This window comes from Centroberyx gerrardi, chromosome 16 (genome assembly GCF_048128805.1).
Source record: "Centroberyx gerrardi isolate f3 chromosome 16, fCenGer3.hap1.cur.20231027, whole genome shotgun sequence".
NCBI classification, from domain to species: Eukaryota; Metazoa; Chordata; class Actinopteri; order Beryciformes; family Berycidae; genus Centroberyx; species Centroberyx gerrardi.
In genome coordinates, this window is record NC_136012.1 from 13,801,250 (window position 1) to 13,818,103 (window position 16,854).

The window sequence follows — 16,854 nt, forward strand, 5'->3', positions numbered from 1 at the left end:
CCTGTTCTAACAACCACAAACCCCTCCATCACATCCACTGCCTGAGGAGGGAATGAAAGGTCCACCAGTCCTCGTAGTAGGGGAAACACAATTACCATCAATAGATGAGTGGCTATTATGCCATGCATCTCCTCTGTTCCCGCGCCCCACACCACCATACACCCTTCAGCTGGCTGCTGCCGCCGCCTGTTTATAAGGCAATCAGACCCTGAATTGGATTCTGCTCGTTAACATTCATTTAGATATTGGCTTCTCTCTGCCTCACAATATCCCCTCAATGACTGTTAGTTTCACTTGTTTTTTATGAATCTAATTTGATCCCAGAGTCATAGTTTAAAGCAGAATTGCTTTTAGTATTAATTTGCTGTGTCTAATTTAATTCTTGTGCTGCAAATTCCCTCCCTCTACAATTCAGGGACTATGCTCAAATCTATTTCCTTTTTCTGTTAAGAATATGCATCAGCTTTTAAGAGAAGCTTAGAATACCCATTACAAATCACATGTGAGACATATTAATGGTTGCATCTTTAATTGCTTTTTTTCTGCAAACAATAATAAGCATGCAGGGCAATAATCTGTTTGATGTTCTCCTCTTTCTGTCTTTGTTCTCAATAATACATTATTTCTTTTTTCTTCTGGAGGAGCTTTTCCCATCCCTCCACCTCCCGCTATCACCATCATCCATTTCTGCCTCTAAACTTTGTTTTAGCTCTGAAGGGGAAAATAAAGCTTTCACAATAGCTAACCTTCAAAGCAGCAGTGAGCACAATTTTACTCCTTGTTTCAGTGTCGACCTCAGCGTGGGATCTTCTCTATTGAAGCTAATTGAAACAATTTGGCCGACTCTGCCAATACTGATGAGTCATAGGCATGCAGAGAATCTGCTGGACTTCGCTCTGCAGCCACCCCCCTATCAGGCCGTACCATTATACGGTGAAACAGGGACGGACCGTCTCCCACGAGGGCCATCAGAACAAAATCGGCACCCACTGGCAGCCATATGTACTCCTGCTGCTATAGAAACAAAGCTTTCAGTTGATAGATGCTAATTTCTTTGTGTTTCCTGCTGCTGTAGATCTATTGACCAAGTATTGGCATGCATCTCCAGAGGATAGGAGGGAGTGTTTTGTCTGATCCGTGCACCTTGAGGCAGTTATTGGACCAGAGGCCGGCATCTATGTATCGCAATGTCGACGTGTCACTTCAATCCGTCAAGGTCACTGCCTATTGAGAGAGGATCATGAGGCAGGACAGATCCAGCTAGCTGATTGTTGGGGGAAATGGGAATCAGCTCAGTGGCTTAGTTTTATGATTTCAGTCTGAGTAATCCCACTGCAGAAAGAATTTCTTTATACCAGGCAATGAAGTCCATGAAGCGTAGAGTTATCTTGAATAGGCAAGTTCTGAGGGTTTCATTCAGCTTCCACATTTCTGTACCGTTGTCTCACACAAAGAAAATCCTACACACTGCTTTTTATTAGCACCACGTTTGATTTAGTCACTGCTTACGCTTTGGTCCTGCTGAGCCTTTGTCGGGGTAATAGGTCACTGCCTCGTTAAATTAGTCCATCCCATCCTGTGTTCTGGTCTGGGACAGCAAATTCCTTTAAACGGGTGACATGTTTATCAATTATTGTGATGATACATGTATAAAAAATATTGGATGTGCCTCTTCTTAAATCGTAAGTGCACTCAGTTGAATGTCATTTTTATATGGTTCCTTTATCACGCTACATGATCCAGGAATACAGTAAGAGAGAGCGTTATTTGCATACTGCTGCATCAGGCACTGTTGTGTTTGGCTGTATGAGAGCAGAGTGAGATTCCCAACAAATTTGTTTTGGGATGCTGAGGAGAATGCTACACCCGGGCCATTATCATTTTGTGCTGTAACAACCACTCAGGATTTATCACCCATAGGACTTTTACATCAATACACTGCACTGCAGATAAATTAACCCAATGGCAATCCTTCCTTTAGAACAGAACTAGAGGAGCCTCTGCCAGCTCTGCTCTCTGAATCATATCCAATGAATCTGTTTCATTGAACCATCTATTTTTATGGTATTATATGTAAAAGAAAAAAAGCTTGTGGCATTAAAGAAGGGTAGTGAAAAGAAGAAGTAGGATTGACTGTAAGTCAATCGTGTTTGAATTGTCACTACTTTGTGTACCATATCATAATGTTAATTTTTCAGGAAGAATTGTGTGTGTGTGTGTGTGTGTGTGTGTGTGTGCGCGTGTATGTATGTGTGTGTGTGTGTGTGCTATTGTGTGCTATTGTGTGCTATTGTGTGTGTGTGTGTGTAAGACCATATGTATGCCTAATCTGATCCATCTATGCGATTGCACATATAGTGGCATATCTGCGTGCTGCACTCGCCTTTATGCTCCTTCCTGGCCCTCTTCCCTCCTGGGATTTCTGTGCTGGAGTCTGCTCAGAGGCAACAACCTGCTCATCTCCAGTGTAAAGAGAGGCAGGCAAAAAATGAATGGCGTCTGGGACAGGCCCAGGGCACACAAGCTGTTCAAAGACAGGCAGGCAGTGAGCGCTCTGCCAGCCGCAAAGCTGCGTATTCACGCAGGAGAAAAAAAAAAGAACTAAAAAGGAATGACTGAAAAAGAAAAAAAAATTGAGAGGTGCATCTGGGGATTTGTTAGAACAACATTCTGCTGCCTGTAGAGGCATGGAGGGTGGCCATATTGCCTTCCCATGGAGAGTTGGAGATCCTCCATATCCCTCTTTTCAGCTCTCGAAAGAGGAGCTCATAGAGAATTCACAGTTCAACGTATTAGAGAATCTGAAATCTTGTTGTGTCCTATGTCAGGAAAAAATATCTGACCATGGCCGATAAGAAGTGGTGGAAGAGGGAGAGAAGGGAAGATAGATTGCCAAGAGCAGATAGAAAATTGTCAGTAATGAAAGAAATTGCTCAGTCCATGTTGAGGATGACACAATGAAAAAAGAGACAGCTATCAGTGTTCCATAAAACAGGGGGTGACATTTTTATGTTCATATAACATATTGGCAATCACAGATACAACTAGAGGTATTACAAATTTAAAAAAAAAAAAAAAAAATCATAACGAAAATTTACTCAGCCACCCTGTTAGAAGAAACACAATTTCCAAAAGTTATAGCACTAATAACAAAGGTCATAGTCTGCCACATAAAACCCTCTCAAGCAATTCAAAGCCCCTTGATTACTTTGATTCCATCTTCTAATAATGCTGCCCGGCTTCCCCTCCTGCCTCGGTGTCTCTCAAGTCGTTCCACCTGAAAGATAGAGGAGGAGAGGGGAAGGAAAGCGAGCTAATGTCGGCGCTGATATGAAAGGTGCTCCTGATCCCAGCGTCAGCTCATTGTCCCCTAGGCTGAGGAGGGGGGCTGATGGAAATATAGCTGAACCCTCGCTGTTTGATGTAAAACCCTGGATACATTGTGCCTTCAAATCCCTGGCTGTTAAGGGCCATTTACTAACTGCGATTACAGAATTAAATGGGATTAAAGTGTTATCATTAAAGAGAGTGTGACCTGCTGACTCCGCTGCTGGATGAGAGGCTGGGAACGGTGTGCGATGGTTTCCCTATATAGCTATAACTGTATCAATGATGCACCGTCTTATAATAATACAGCTTAGTCTTGTTATAAATACTTTATAAGACACGGGCAACAGAGAAATCTCATTTTTCAGTGGAGCAAAATTACCCTGATGGTTTCCAGTGTTACTGAAAACAGAGAAGAGCCCCGCACTGTTTCACAAGCCAATTTTTGGCACCGAAACACGGGAAGGATTCCTTGCTGCGGGGTCAATGAACCTGAGAATGTGATTCCTTCCTCCAAAGATATCGAGTCGCAAATTGCTCTCATATTTCAGAGCAATGATAGACATAATCATCCGAATATGAGTCAGGTGTTTCTAAAATGTTCTGCGTTTGGGGGAAGGCCAGCACTTGTGCTATCTCCAGGGGCATAAATTTAGGCTGCCAAGAAAAGAGCCTTAGCCGCGGCCACTGCTGCCTGTTAATTAGATAGTATTCCACCAAGAGTACTTCTACCAAGAGGCTCGAAGCAGAAATGGGGAGTAAGGAAGAGGATAGCCCTTCTGTATCAAAGACGGGACTCAAATTTACCCTTCTGTCCCATCCTGCCTGAAGTGGAGCATTGTGATTACTCTGCAGCCACCGAATTAGATGTAGTAGCAGCTGATGTGGCTTATTTCATTAGCGCTCTCTTCGATAATAGGACTATTATTGATAGCCATTATATTTGTGGTTACGCCGAAGGCCAAAGACACACCTTTGTAATCACATTACTCACACAAATGGTTCGAGGGACTGTGTGTTTAAGGTTCTGCATTTCCACAGTGCAGGATGAGACTAAAAATAATTGCACCATTATATGCTTGTCTTTTATATCCCTCAGTGAAAGGTATGATATTTACAAACTCTCGGGAACCTATCATTTCCAGTCTTCCTCTCCCTGCGCTGTGGCAAACTCTGCAGTGGAAAGGTCAAACTTGGAGGAAAATGGTCTGGGCGTTTATTGAAAATGTGCCGCTGTAGTTTTAAATTTGGGGCTCTCTGTCTGGCGGACTGTGTGCGCGCCGAGTCTGGACGAGGGTGAAGTCAAGGTCATCCTGGTTGTCTATCCTCATCAGGCTTTAGAGAAAACTCTAGCCGGGAATAGAAGCTCTCCTTCAGCAGCAGAACAAAAGGTGGTGGAGCTCGCTAGAGGATCGATGTGCAAGAGGGTATATGTATGAAAAAAGCGGAATCCGATTATTGAGGGGCAAGACATCCTAGACACATTTCTTCTCTTCAGTGTCACTGGGAAGCGGTGTTATTGGCTAATGTGTTTTGTGTGTGTGGGCACATGTATGCAGTCTATGTTTTAAAAAGAGACGAACAAAGCAAGAGAAACGAATTGCAGGAGAATAGGAGGGAAAAATAGAGGGTGATGAAAATCCGAGGCTGTCTGAATAATAAATGAAAGTTAATACAAAATCATCCGAGACTCTGCTTTCGGTGTAAATATCCTGTATCCATTTCAAGGCAAAGCTGATTAGCAAGATCACATTAGCATTGTCAGGGGTCTGTAGCAGCACTTTGGACTGTTCATGTGCACAACTAAGCTTTGAAGCTCGGCTCTCAACTCACGCTGAATGACACATTGTGACTGAATTGAATTAAAGTGCCAATAGTCCAAACTTTGTTGCAGAATAGAGAATGACTGCTGTGGCTTCCATCATGGCAGGCGTGAATTTGTTTTCCTATCTCTGCTCTGAGTAAATACTGGTATGTTATTGCTCAAATATTGAATTCCAGAAGGAAATTAGAATAATATCTTATCACCGCTATGAAAGGTAGTTATTGCTATCTGCAGTAGTTGGACTGAGTAGTTGGAGGTGCATCACTCTCTCATAACAGTGAAATCTGCCCATCTCAATTGGAGTTGGGTCTTGCACGCTGCCTAATTAAAGAGATCTAGGGGAAGTGGTGTGTTGTGGCCCGAGGTTCTGTGTGTCTCTGTGTCATTACGGTCTCGCTGTGCCCCAGCCCAAGGTTGCTGTGTGTTGGTGTTGCCAGGCTGGCTGTGAGCTGCGGGCTGCAGGCGGGGGGCGAGGCCCGTCTCTGCCCGGCTCCGGGGCAGGTGTGAGGAGGCTTACGGCCAGATCCAAGGTTAGCGGGCAGAGGAGGAGTGTGTGTGAAGCGGTGGGGTTTGTCCGCGGCAAAGCAGCGGGGTCAAAAGTCAGAGAGCGTCCCGTGAACAAAGACAGTCACGGTAGCTATGATCTAGCTCTTGTATCGACTCTTGCCGCAGTAGAAGTCTGGTAAAGATTTCTTTTCATGGAGCCTTCTGTCACTTACTCATTAGACACAGATGGAGGGATTCTAAAAAAAAACACAGCTCCTGCCATTTCTGCTTTATAATCAACTCATTTTCCCTTTGTTTCCATTTCGCTTGCTCGGTTTGTTCCCTCCGTCTGACTTCCCGCGGCGCTGGAAGTTTAAAGTCTTAATGATGGGGAGGCTGTCAGACAATGCTGACCCTCCGAAGCAGCTTGATAGCGTGAGTGAAAGGCTTTGTGTGTTTGTGCTCCCTCGTGTGCCATCCTTTGTGAAAAACACTATAGTTCCTTTCAGATGTCAACAAAGAGGGGAGAAATGGCTTCATTTGATGTGTGAGGGGGCTGCGTGCAAGCGCCGGCAATTGTTTGAATTGTTCGGTCCAAGAACCAATCGCTCAGCGTGGCCTCAAAGTGAGTTGAGGTCAGCTGAGCTTCAGCCACACCTGAATCAAAGAACTGCAGCTGAAATGGTTACTCAGTTGATTCTTTTTGTGTCTTCAGGACAGTTTATTCTTAGTGGCTTACCAAAATCTTCCTTCAAAAGGTTTTTACAGCGAGAGACGTGCAGATAAAAGTTTGCTGTGCATCGCTCTCTCCTACTCAGCGGGAATGTCGTAAATGATCCGCAGTAACAAATATGTAACTTCCAACCACAATGAAGCCCTCCGGCGCACACGCAGACACAAACAGTTGATAAACCGACTGTTTGCTATTGTGACGGAGTCAGAGCCAGAACATGTGCAAACACGCTGATTTTGCTGTACACTTGTGTTGCTGTGTTTGTAGAACACAGATGAAAACTGAGACATGGTTGTCAATTTCTGCGTGGCAACCGCCCAGACGTCCGTCCACGGCGGACTGGGAACTCATAAATAACAGACCTCACGAGGCCCGAGTTGAAAACCGTGTCCAGATAAGTGTGACCAGTTTTCTAATCCACAGACAGCCAGGATAATTTAGAGTTTGACTGTTGGATTCATGTCTGGGCCAGAACAAAAGAAAGGAAAGAAAAAGCAGAATAAAAGACAGCATATGGTTGAACCACAGTGATGGAATGGCTTAGAATACCGCTTGCTATTTTCAGACAGGCTGCGTGGGTTGAAACATGCTGTTATGCTCGGAAGGTGTGATATTTTCAAAGCAGAGGGAGATCTACATGTTACCGTCTTACTGTACATTCCTTTGAATTAGTTTTTTTCCATTTCTACCTTCTGTCCGACGGTTAGCGGGGACGCACGCCGCTGCACCGCGGATTACTTCAAAGTGAGCGGAATATTCAAAGATGTTCCAAGTTGTTCAAAACGTTTCTGTCTCTCTCTCATTATCAGCTCCTCCTTAATTAACACTTCCTCTAATTGTTCCTTCTCTATTGTTATTCCATAGGCGACTTCACATTCTTTCGACTTCAATAGCACCCTCCATGCTCGCAGGACGCTAGCACATTTTCAGAGATTATTGCAGCCGCTCGTGCCTCCAAGCTCTCACTGTATCGATGCTCTCTCCCACAGGTTGTGACCCTGGGGAAGAACAGCCGTGGCTACCACTACATTCTGGCCAATCTTGTGAGTAATAACCAAGCCGCTCCCCAGGGAGGGAGTGGAACCCGCTTTTTGCCGCATGTGACGGGACTAAGCCATGTACCTATCCTTCTCAGCCATGAACAAAAACGTGCATGCACAATGAGCGGATTATAGTCTTCTGTATGGGGGGAAAAAAAACATGGCCGTATATTTTGTTTGTTTGTAAATGTATGTCTTTGTTCTCTTCTCTGTAGGGGTTGTTTTGTTTATTGCCATCTCCCTGTCAATCCCACTCTCGCAGTCAGACTGCATTGCTTCTAAGTATAAATTAATGTCTTCAGCGATAAAAAATTTGACATTTAACCTTTTCAGCCGTCTTTGGAGGACAGTCATCTTTTCTCACCGTCTGGGGAGGGAGAAGTGTTCATTTGGCCTTGATATTAGCATGAGTGTTTTAAGGTGGAGGCCAAGCCGGCTCTCACCTGCTGTTCCCTCTCTGCTGTTTCCCTGGCTTTAGAAGATGTGATTATGCAGCAGGCAGATGCATGTCCTTGTGCTCTGTAACACAATGCTGCACTTGAAAACCAGCAATTTGACCATAAAAAGAAAGCCCCCTATGTCATGGCTCTAGGGTGCAGCGTGAAATTTGATGACAGTTGGAGCTGCAGAGTTGTCAAAATACATTACAAAATGTTTGCTTTTTTTTCGTGGCAAATCTCTCCAATTGAAAGTAGGCCAGCTCATTCAAATAAAATATTTTGTCTTTTACATGATCTGACACAAACTCCAAAGTACCTACTGACATGTTGTTTATCTGTAAATGAATTTGAAGTTCCAGCATAAAGTGTGAAGAGAAACATTTACTTCAACATAATAGAAAACACATGTTGCATTCTTATACAGAATAGAGCACTTACAGTTTTATGATTGTTTTGTTGGGTTCGTTCTAACGTGTACACTTATGTATATTACACACTGCCAGAATACTAACATTCATGGTGCATAGTCCCAAGTTTGATCAACCTTTCAAAAAAGTCACACGACTCTTTGCCTTCTGTCTCATCTCAGGGATTTTCCAATGTGAGCTTGGACAAAGTCTTCGCCGGTGGAGCCAACATTTCTGGGTTTCAGATAATCAACCCTGAGAACCCGATTGTGCAGCAGTTTGTGCAGCGCTGGGAGCGGCTAGATGAAAGAGAATTCCCAGAAGCCCGAAACACTCCTCTGAAGGTACTTTGCTCGCGAGGCCTTTCATGGCGCATGCAGAATACGACACTCATTTCTTCTGAAGGGCTCTCTACCCATTCATCTCCTCCTCTCATCCCCTCTCTGCCTTTGTCATTCTCTCTTTCTCCCTCCCCTTGTTTCCTCCTCTTTGCTTTCTCTCCTCTCCCAGCGATCGATATATTGATAGGCAGTGCAAGGCAAGGTTATATTTTAGCTTCAATTTACATCTAATTAAACAATGATCAAGAAAGAAATGGATTTTGAATGACATTTAATTAGATTTTGTCATGGTGCGGTGGTTAACAAACAAGTGGCTCAACCCTCGCTGGTGAAAAGGTCAAGGTAAGTTTGAGGGGAAGTGTGTGGGAGATAAAACCTCGCATTAATTTTCTATTTTCTCTCCAACTCTGCAGTAAAAGTTTTGACAGAGGTCTTGACCATTAAAGAAGCCCCGGCTTTCCCACTGTCTGATCAAACCGTTCCACATCAGCACAGTTTCAGCTTTAAATAAGAAATGACGCCTTGCATGAACAATGTATCTAACAATAACTGCAGAGATATTATTAAACACATGGCAGCTACACTGAAATTTGCATTTATATTTTAGCCATGTAGCTGGTGCTCTTATCCAGAGCAACTCACAATGAGTGGAGCAGCAGATGTGTTATTACTATTATTATTTTTTCACAATCATAGAGCACAGAACATAGTCACTGAACACTTCAGTATGAAAATGGCTTCACTAATCTTGCAAAAACAATAGTGCCCATCGGCAGCGAGTCCTCTTCATCTTGTGTGTTCCTGTCTCATTATGTGTTCCTGCTCTGCTGTGATTTTGTACAGTACACTTCAGCTCTGACCCACGATGCCATCCTGGTGATAGCAGAAGCCTTCAGGTACCTGCGGCGCCAACGTGTGGATGTATCGCGTCGGGGCAGCGCTGGAGACTGTCTAGCCAATCCTGCTGTACCCTGGAGCCAAGGCATCGACATCGAGAGAGCTCTCAAAACGGTAGGGGGAGAGAGAGAGACGTGGAGAGAGAGAGACAGAGAGAGAGAGAGACAGAGACAGAGAGAAAGAGAGAGACTGGCAAGCTGATAACTAAAGAAAGGGCTAGAAGGAGTGAAGCAGAGATAGCGAGTGAGAATGTGATAGAGATGGAAAGTGACAGAGAGAAGGGAAGAGAGAGCAGAGCTATTCTCCTCCCTCTGCCTCCAGATATCTTTGCACAGAGCTCACTCAAATCCAGACCCTCATTACCATAAAACTACATCTTTTATTAAAGCGTATCCAGTCCATCATTTGATTAACAGACTGTGCGCTCTCCAGTAGCTCCATGGACATGAACACCTGCCCTCCCTTAATGCCAGCTATATATGCAAAGTGATAGCTTTGAAGCTATTACACGTTTCCCTGTGTCTGTCTCACTGTCCCATGTTGCAGGTCCAAGTGCAAGGTATGACTGGGAACATCCAGTTTGACAACTACGGCCGAAGAACCAACTTCACCATAGACGTTTATGAGATGAAAACAGGTGGGCCAAGGAAGGTAAGAGAGCCATCCATCAGCTGTCAAATCCCAGCCTGATCAAAAATCTCTGCTCTTTATCAAAACACAGCAAACAACTGTCAGACACCAAGGTTCAGCTCGTTACTTATACATGTCAAAGCCATGCAGTTTGGCAGTAGTTCATTATAAGATATTTCAAGCCATAAGACATAATCGGAAAAGATTTAGTGATCATCTACCCTGAAGAGCAACATTCTGTAAATGTATTTTCAAACAAGCCGGCTGTTTACCGCCGTTGATGAAAGTAGTGAGGGCTTCTGCATGAGGTATTTTGGTGCGGGACTGCCATGGCTGATGGGACAGAGCAGAGCGATGTCGATTGCCTCTCTTTCCATTAGGTAGCAGCATTCAGTATGATGAGCCTCGCCAAGCATTACAAGCCCCACAAGTCACACACAGAGCCTGCAATCTGATAGCTAAAACTCTCCTATCAAAAGAATGACATCAGACTATTTCTTCTCCACGGGATAGCGCAGATATGATTTTCAGTCCTCTCCTGACAGTAATTACCATTCAAATAGCCAATTACCGTAAAGGGAATCCAAGAATTCCCCTGGCTCCTCTTCACAAAGGTGATTCCCAGTGGTACGTTCACATCATAACTGGTACCATATGATGACCTCTGGTTTTATTTCATAACCTCTCCGAGTTCCAAGAGACGGCTCTGCGTTTTCCAACTCCTCTCGTTAGCTGGATAAGTGTGGGCTCAGTTTGATATGACGTGTGATTATGCTGCCTGCCTCCCAGGCCTCTAAAGCCCGCACTTCAATTAGCATCACACAGCCCTCACAGCCAAACGGAGAGAACGGGGAGAGGGATGGAGAGAGGGAGAAAAGAGGTCAGGAGAGAGAGAGAGAGAGAGAGAGTGAGAGAGAGTGAGCGAGGGAAGACGAGACAGGCCGGGCAGCAGTTTGTCAGGACCTGGAGCCCCACTCACCCTAGTGACAGTTAGAGGATGAAGGTTCTTAGCAGTGACTGTCAGGAGTGATGTATGGGCTGATATCTGTCCCAGCTGCTCAGGGTGAGATCAGGACTTTGCCTCTAGAGCGGCACTCCGTGACACAGCTCCCCGCAGTCCAGGCCTACAGCACCGCTTCTCAAATATCAGCGTCGGACAAGACTGATACATTGGGAAATAAATAAAAATAGGAGCTCCCTTCAATCCGGCAAGCGCGGTAACTACAACCGCTCGTTATAGTCAGGCTCCAGTTTGCAGCTGTGACTCCAAAAGTTTGAGAAGCAGCGCCTCCACTTGGTGCTTGAGAATCCCACACTGTCGTATACCTGTCTGTCCCCAAACGTTTAAAGATCTGAGAAAAAAATGCGGACCAGATGTGAAGGGGAAAATCCCAGCCAGCAACAGTTACAATATTGGCAGCGACATATGCAACACGTTTCATCGTGAGCCAGGCCAGCCATTATTTCAGACGGGCAAACAAACACTTGACATTGGTTTGACTTAAGCATCTGTATAGCAGAATAGAGAGTAACTGCAATGGCAGGACTGTGGAGGAGAAGCTGTGGAGGCACTGGCATATTATGATAAATTATTAAGTGTGTATGCAGTTCACAGGCCTGAATATCAATTATTTACCATAAAACCTAGGCAGCTGAAGGTGGGAGGGTTTGATGTAGTCTGCCGTATGCGCGGCCACTGCACAGGAGCAACTCAGTGTATAATGCTTCTACTAGCGCTTTCGGCTATCTGGACCATTATAGATGTTGTTATGAATCACATTAAGCAAGACTATATCTGCATGCTATCTGTGATGATGACACTAACTGCATGTTGAATTTAGAAACTTCAACTTTTTGTTTACTCCGCCATGCTCGCATTACTGGGCCAGTTCTCCCATTTTAGTATTCTGCTCATCCGGTGCTATTTTGGTACAACTTTGGGGCAGAGGCAGCAGGCCTCTGGGAAATCCAGTGTTGTTTTAATGAGCCCAGCATCATGGCAGTTCCCAGTAATACTTAGATGTGTCCCTGCTATACGCTCCCTTACATAGGGCGGAGGGCATAATGCATGAGCCAGGCAGAGGGGTCGGTGGGGTGGGGTGGAGTGGGGTGCTGGGTGGATGAGACGGGGCTGTCACTCCAGGAATGTTCATAACCGCTGTTTTCTCTTTGCAGATTGGGTACTGGAACGAGTACGAGCGATTTGTAAATATTATGGACCTGCAGGTTACCAACGAGTCCTCCTCAGTGGAAAACCGAACGATTGTGGTCACTACTATTATGGTACACTTTCCATGCAGTTTTAAATGTTTCACGTATTCTGCCACTCAAGGTCATGGTGTTGATTCCAATGATTGATACATTCTGTCCTGGGCGGGTAGAACCACATCTTTTTTGTGTTGCTTTCCATCCACTCACTACATGTTGAAACAGTCGATCCGCAATGGGAGTGTTTCAACTGTATCCGTGTGGGTGCCAAAGCATTTTGATTTTCCATACTTCAGTGGCCTGTCGTAGCAGTGACATCACAATAATGGTATATATGATAATGGTTGACTCCATCAATTACAAAAACATATAAACGCATACGTAAGTAGACCTGTCTGTCCTCATCAAGTAAATGTTCAATGACACTTGGGATAGACTGGCCGAAGAATGACTAGAGGATGATACAGCAATGGTTTCTCAAGCTGGGCAAAGCAAAATAACCAGTACTGGAGGAGGGATAAGAAGGAGTGGTACTTTTTCCTTGTTATTGCCTCTCCAATCTATTTTGTATTGCTCCTCGGAGTGTTCTGTGTTGAAGTATAACCTCTAGTCAATGAATTGGGAAGGATTGTTTTCCTAGTATTTTTCTAAGACTAAGCAAGGTGCCATGAACAAACCAAATATTTGAAAATGTATTTTTCCTATATTTACTAAACTTATCAAGCTTTTTGAATTACTTACCTTTACAAATGTATTGAATGACAGTATAATGACATTATAATTACTTGTACCTTACAGTACCTTGTCCATGGCAAACAAACACTTGAAAAGGTGAAGGAAAATGTTTGAGAAGTGATAAGGATCCTAGGTATTCCTACACGGTTACATTTCATCTGTATTCCAAAGGCTAACCCAGCTTCACTCAATAGCAGGAGGAAACATTTAACATCTCTAGATGAGAAATACAGGCAGGAGGTAAACATGTGTTAACTCAAGGGAAACACTCAGTGGAGCCAAGGTGAGGGGATACGTTCAGCACAGAACAAACAAACCATTGCTCTCCCACTTGCACCCTAATTGTGTGTGGCTGTAATGACAATGCCTGCTCTCCTGAGCAGTCCTTTTGTTTGATAATGATGATGTGCTTAGAAAGAAAAAAGACGAGCTGCACCACTGTTTTGAAAAGGAGAGGAAAAATAGCACGCTCTCGCTCTCCTGATGTAATTATTTTATTTATGGAGTATTTGCGTTTTCTGGATAGCAAATAATGGCTCATTTTGTTTTTTATTTTATTTTTTTTTGTTTTTTGTTTTAATTTTTTGGAATGAAACAGCCTTTCCCTGCGCATTGGTGCAATGTGCTTGACTACGTCGAGATACTATGGGCACTCTCTGATCCCTCTCCTGTCACTGGCATTTACTTATGAACCCCATCCCCATTCCCATCCCCACCCCACTCTGAGCTAACCCACACCCTGCCTACCAATGACTCCCAGCCCCATTAAAAATCTTTCAGGCCTTCTGTTCTCTCCCGCAGAAATGAAAAAGTTTGTCCCTCCCCTTAACCCTCCTGAATTACGCCTCAGAGTCACCCCTGCGGGCTGAGAAGGGGTTGGGTGCGTTAGGCTTGGTGTCTGCTGGCTGCCACAGCTTGATGAAAGCAGTGTGACCACCTGATCATGCTGCTGTTATCAGTGTATATTCGTGCATTTGTGGTGCATCATCTGTGCGTGCATGACTGCATGGGCGCGGTTGTAGCAGCTTATTATTATTATTTTTGATCTGTGTGTGCGTGTGTGTGTGTGTGTGTGTGTGTGTGTGGGAGGGTGGGGGGGCAAGAGCACGTGCACATATGAGCGCATGTATGCATATTTTAAATATAGTTGAATGTGTGCTAGGGTGTACCTGAAGCACGGGAGTGAATAAACCGGCGTGTGTTTGAATCAACAGGAAGCTCCTTATGTGATGTACAAGAAAAATTATATGCATCTGGAGGGGAATGACAGATATGAAGGCTACTGCGTCGATTTAGCATCTGAGATTGCCAAACATGTTGGAATTAAGTACAAACTGTCTATAGTAATGGATGGGAAGTACGGAGCCCGAGACCCCGAGACCAAGACGTGGAACGGGATGGTGGGTGAACTGGTCTATGGGGTGAGTACTGGGAGCCTCGTTTTCAATGATTACATGACAGTTTGCAAGGAACTTCAACATGAGAGGAGATCTCATTTTTCTGTCTTAAGGTCATCACCAACTCATTTTGAACTCATCAGCTCTTGCCCAGTTCAAAGTCTAACGCCGTCTCAGGTAGTTCAGCTGTGAGTGAATTTATCAAATGCACCCTCAAGCATTGGGGAGTTGGTGATCATCTTGAGACGGAGAAAATGAAATCATTTCTCAGTGCTGTTCATTGCAATTTTTTGCTTAGGCTAGAAAGCTATGCCTCTAGCACAGTCAAAACAGAGGTAGGTACATGAACACAATGAGACCATATGGCAAGCATACTGTAATCACTTTGATGAATGAAAAATGATATGCCTTTGAAGTGATTGTGTAATTATGTTCATTGTTTGATGTGTATGACAGATACGCCGCATTGTAAATTCACAGCTGAGAAAATCTGCTTTAAAATCAACAGCTAAATGGTGGTTGTGGTTTGGAACAACAAGATCCATATGTGTTGCGCTCCATAAAGGTTGAACCTCTCACATTAGCAGGGCCGCGCCGTGTTTTACATCTGACAGCGTGCTCGGGCTCTCGCAACACCTCCAGCATTCCAAAATTATCCCCCATTCTCCAAGGCCACAATAGTTGAACAGGGGCCAAATACAAAATGCATGAGGGTTAGGCTTCCTCATCTGTTCAATTTCCCAACTATCAGCCAGAGAGATTGCCTGGTTTGATGTGCTATCGCCACCAAATTATCTTTCAAATGGGAAAAGTCCACTCCCCGCAGATGGAGGGAGAAAAAAATACCCCCATCAAGTCCCTGTCAAGCCTTTCTAGGCCTGTAGTTTTACGGCAGGTGGGCCGGGACTAATAGTTGTGTACATTTTGACCTTTTGACCAGTAAATTAATTTGATTTTAGTTGTCTTTTAAAGGTTAGGCCTGAGGCTGCTCTTTATTGCTTTGTTTCCCTCACCATTGATTGAGTGCTGCCTAAGCCCGCATGAGGATTAAATGGTTATAGCCCTTCACAGTCCTGTGTTGACGGGGTAAAGAAAACAGTCATGTTTATTGGGTCTATTTGTGTTGCACCTAGTTTGACCTTGTAAGAAACGTTTTCTGCTCGTGTTCCTTCAATCCAATGTTATTTTCTCAATTTCGATATGGAAGACAATGCAATACAGCGCAGTGCTAGGAATTGTCCTTCACGAGTCACCGCTTTGAAGAGGAGCAGCTATTGAATTAATCACATGCACGCTAGCTGCAGTAACACTGTCTAAAGTGATTAATTATTTTGTTCTGCTTTTACAAAGAAAGCCGTCGTGATTTCTAAAAAAGCGGCACCACCTCCATGGATGTGTTTTGATAACATAACGTGACTGGAGCAGGAGAGCAAAGGAGGGAGGCAAAGAGAAACAGCTTGGAAAATAAAAAACAAATAACGATAATGCCAGAATAAGCTCTATCCGGGAAATCCAGTCGACTGAATGGCATGTGATGGAGAATGTTCAATTGAAGGAGTTTACACAGCCTTGGATTGCTGTTTTCCTCATGGCAACCACTCCACATTCTGCCGTTTAAATCACAGCCATTTTATTGCCATTTTAGCGTGCAGGATTTGTTATAGGGACATTTTATTTGTTGTTGGGACAAATTACTCATTTCATTTCCTTTGATTAGTTATTTTAATGCAAGTTCATCATTCGTTTCATAAGTCATTGAAACAGTTTCATAACTAGATATAAGAGGTCATTGCTTTTAACCAGCAATTTCCTTTACACTTGAAAAGTTATTTTTTTCTGTGCCTCCTTAGGTCATGCCACTCCCGACAGAACAACATTTAGAATGAGTATGGATCCATTTGGAGCAAAATCTCAAATGTGACTCAAACACCCATCTGCCTTGGTGGATTATTTCCAAGCTTCTTCTCTGAATGTCTTTCAGTCCCTCTTGAGCTGCTCCTCCTTCCCACCCAATGTGGATACATTCCAGTGAACAAATAGATTAGTTTTACTGTATGAATCTCAGATGCATTAGTTGTTTTTATGCGACTCCTACCATCGCAGATCACAGCATTGTTCAAGATGTTGCTACCCTGCTTTTCCTGCTTTTTATTCTGTGTTTTTTTTCAGCCTGCCTACAAAGAGACTCACTAAGCGCCGTAGGCAGTGGCTTATTTCTTAAAACCATATATGAAAGAGCTATGTGTGATAACGACATTGTTTTATATTCTCTTTCTCTCCTAGCTTCTAGGGTAATTGACAATCAGCGGCAGTCACTCACATATGTAGAATGGCCTGGGTGTTTATGCAGGTCAAAACTAACGCTTGCTGTGCATGTCCCTGTTTCCA

General features: G+C 44.0%; 1 protein-coding gene across 2 annotated transcripts in view; it reads left to right on the plus strand.

Moving 5' to 3' along the window:
• Positions 1-16,854, plus strand: part of LOC139929968 (glutamate receptor 3) — a 72,659-nt gene that overhangs the window by 41,590 nt on the left and 14,215 nt on the right. For both annotated transcript variants that reach the window (XM_071923056.2, XM_071923057.2), the window contains exons 5-10: positions 7,361-7,414; positions 8,441-8,602; positions 9,443-9,610; positions 10,043-10,147; positions 12,302-12,409; positions 14,284-14,490. In XM_071923056.2, the coding sequence (XP_071779157.1) occupies positions 7,361-7,414; positions 8,441-8,602; positions 9,443-9,610; positions 10,043-10,147; positions 12,302-12,409; positions 14,284-14,490 (804 nt within the window). The remainder of the gene's footprint in view (positions 1-7,360; positions 7,415-8,440; positions 8,603-9,442; positions 9,611-10,042; positions 10,148-12,301; positions 12,410-14,283; positions 14,491-16,854) is intronic.